This window comes from Trichinella spiralis (genome assembly GCF_000181795.1).
Source record: "Trichinella spiralis strain ISS 195 chromosome Unknown Scfld5810, whole genome shotgun sequence".
NCBI lineage: Eukaryota > Metazoa > Nematoda > Enoplea > Trichinellida > Trichinellidae > Trichinella > Trichinella spiralis.
Window position 1 is genome coordinate 3,677 of NW_003532749.1, and position 2,013 is coordinate 5,689.

At 31.0% G+C, this 2,013-nt stretch overlaps 1 protein-coding gene across 1 annotated transcript; it reads left to right on the forward strand.

The window, feature by feature from the left end:
* Window positions 1-587: 587 nt before the first annotated feature.
* Window positions 588-772, forward strand: Tsp_12716 (conserved hypothetical protein; the record flags this gene model as incomplete). Its single annotated transcript, XM_003366562.1, has 1 exon — window positions 588-772. A coding segment is annotated over one exon (185 nt), but the record flags the coding sequence as incomplete, so codon positions are not given.
* Between the last annotated feature and the right edge of the window lie 1,241 nt (window positions 773-2,013).

Below are 2,013 nucleotides of genomic sequence, written 5' to 3' on the forward strand. Positions count from 1 at the left end.
GAACATCGAATGGTCATCGCAAGCTACTGGTTGCTCAAACCGTGAGAGAAGCAGCATAATTAATTATTCCACCAGACTGTTTGTGATTAAATTTACCGGTTGCTTGATTGCTTTCAGATTGCGAAAACTGCTGAACGCATTCAGCATAGATGAGCATAAATTATTTGAAAGGAAAATGAAGCTTCTCATTAGAAATATCAAGTAAGCTTTACAAGCTTAACAGTTGCTGTTTAGAGTTATCTGCTGTAATGTTATTTGCAAAGGGAAACTTTTACTTTTAGACTGAGCGCTGAAAATATATCTTTACAGCCGTTCGAATGGAAGTTCGCGTCATTGGTTTTGTTTTTTGTGTACTAAAAAATTTTATATTTTTATTTGGACATTTTTATTTTCTAACGTCTTCTATGATATAGATTAAGGAGAACATGCGACGATCTTCCCGCTGTTCGCTTAAGCAAAGATGCAGAACTAAAAATAGTGAGCACATTATTACAACAGTTGAATTGTAAAGCGGCATTATTTGAAGATCTGGTATTGAAGATTTGCAAATTATTGGTATATTAAATTTTATCAGTAAAAAAAATCAGTATTTCATAAGAGAATTACAATATATAGGAAAATGATGGTTGAAAGCTGCAAGAAAAATGGACTGCAGAAAATGTGTATTTTCATTTCTAACAGTATTTATTTGAGCAGAACACACGTTCCTTTACTACTGCTGTATCTGTATACAGCTATCTGTGCCTGTGGTATTACATCACTGAAGAAATGAAAGTTGTGGAATTTATTGGAACGAATGTTCGTCGCTATTCATTTTAGGTGATTAGGTGTATTTTAAACGTAGTTGATTACACGAAGAATAATGTATGTGTTTTAGACGTAGTCAATAAAATGAAATGATGTCACTTTTGCTGAAGCGTTCACTGAAACATTGCGATGACATAATAATTTGTGGTGAAATCAATTCATTATTTCCTGTTCAGTAACTTAAAATTTGCTTTTGCAAGTTGGAACTTCATACCAAATGAAAAAAATGAAATTAAAAAGAAAAGTAATCTTGCAACACCAAACCGTGTGAATTTTTGATTTTTTGGAAAAAGTTGATCAGCGATTTTTTCAATGATACATACAGATTTTTTTCTGACAAGCAATATGCAAATGGTATATTTTGACATTTTGACATTCAGTGTGCGTGAGTTTTATGAAATTGTGAATTATTTCGTTTTCTGTTGTTTCATACTTCGAAAGTCAACCCGGTGTGATGCATACGCATTCGATGCAGTTTTATAGATATATTAAAAGTTCAGGCTAGTGGTAAGCTATAATAACTGAAAAGCAAATAAACGTCGAGGCCATGCTTGAAAATTATGGTAAACAAGTTCGACAGCTTCTTTTCATTACGTTCAGCAAACACAATATTCGCAACCTTAAATGTAAAATCAAGTCATTAGCAAAATCATATTAGTGCAGCCATAAACGTTTATTTTGCTGCAATCTTTTTACTTTTTTGCAATGAGTTCCATTTATGTAGGTCATTTTTGAATTTTCAAAGTCCAACCTAAGACGTGCGGAGGTTTGTTTTGGCTAAATTAATTTTTTTGTTATGGCATTTTTTGTCCGATAGTTTATATTTTGACTGAATTTGAAATGTCAAGGTCAGTTTTGAATTTTCAAATAACTGTCATTGATTGTTTAATTTGCCTATTGTTAATTTAATTGTTTAATTAATTTTAAAATTGTTTATGCGAATTGCTTCTTCTAATCATTACTTTTTTTCTCTTCTTACAACAAGTCAGCATTTAATTAATATAAAACGAGTATACATTTCATTTCTTACATTGTTTTTAGTATTTAAATTATACTTAGTAATAAAGATGAAATGACAGTGTCCGTATTGGGAAGTGTTTAGATGTTTGGCAAAACTGCAGTTAAATTTTTTCCTCAAATAGAATGCATTAGTTAAGTAAATCAAGCGCAATAAAAAATATACAGTAGCCATATTTATCAGCAGAA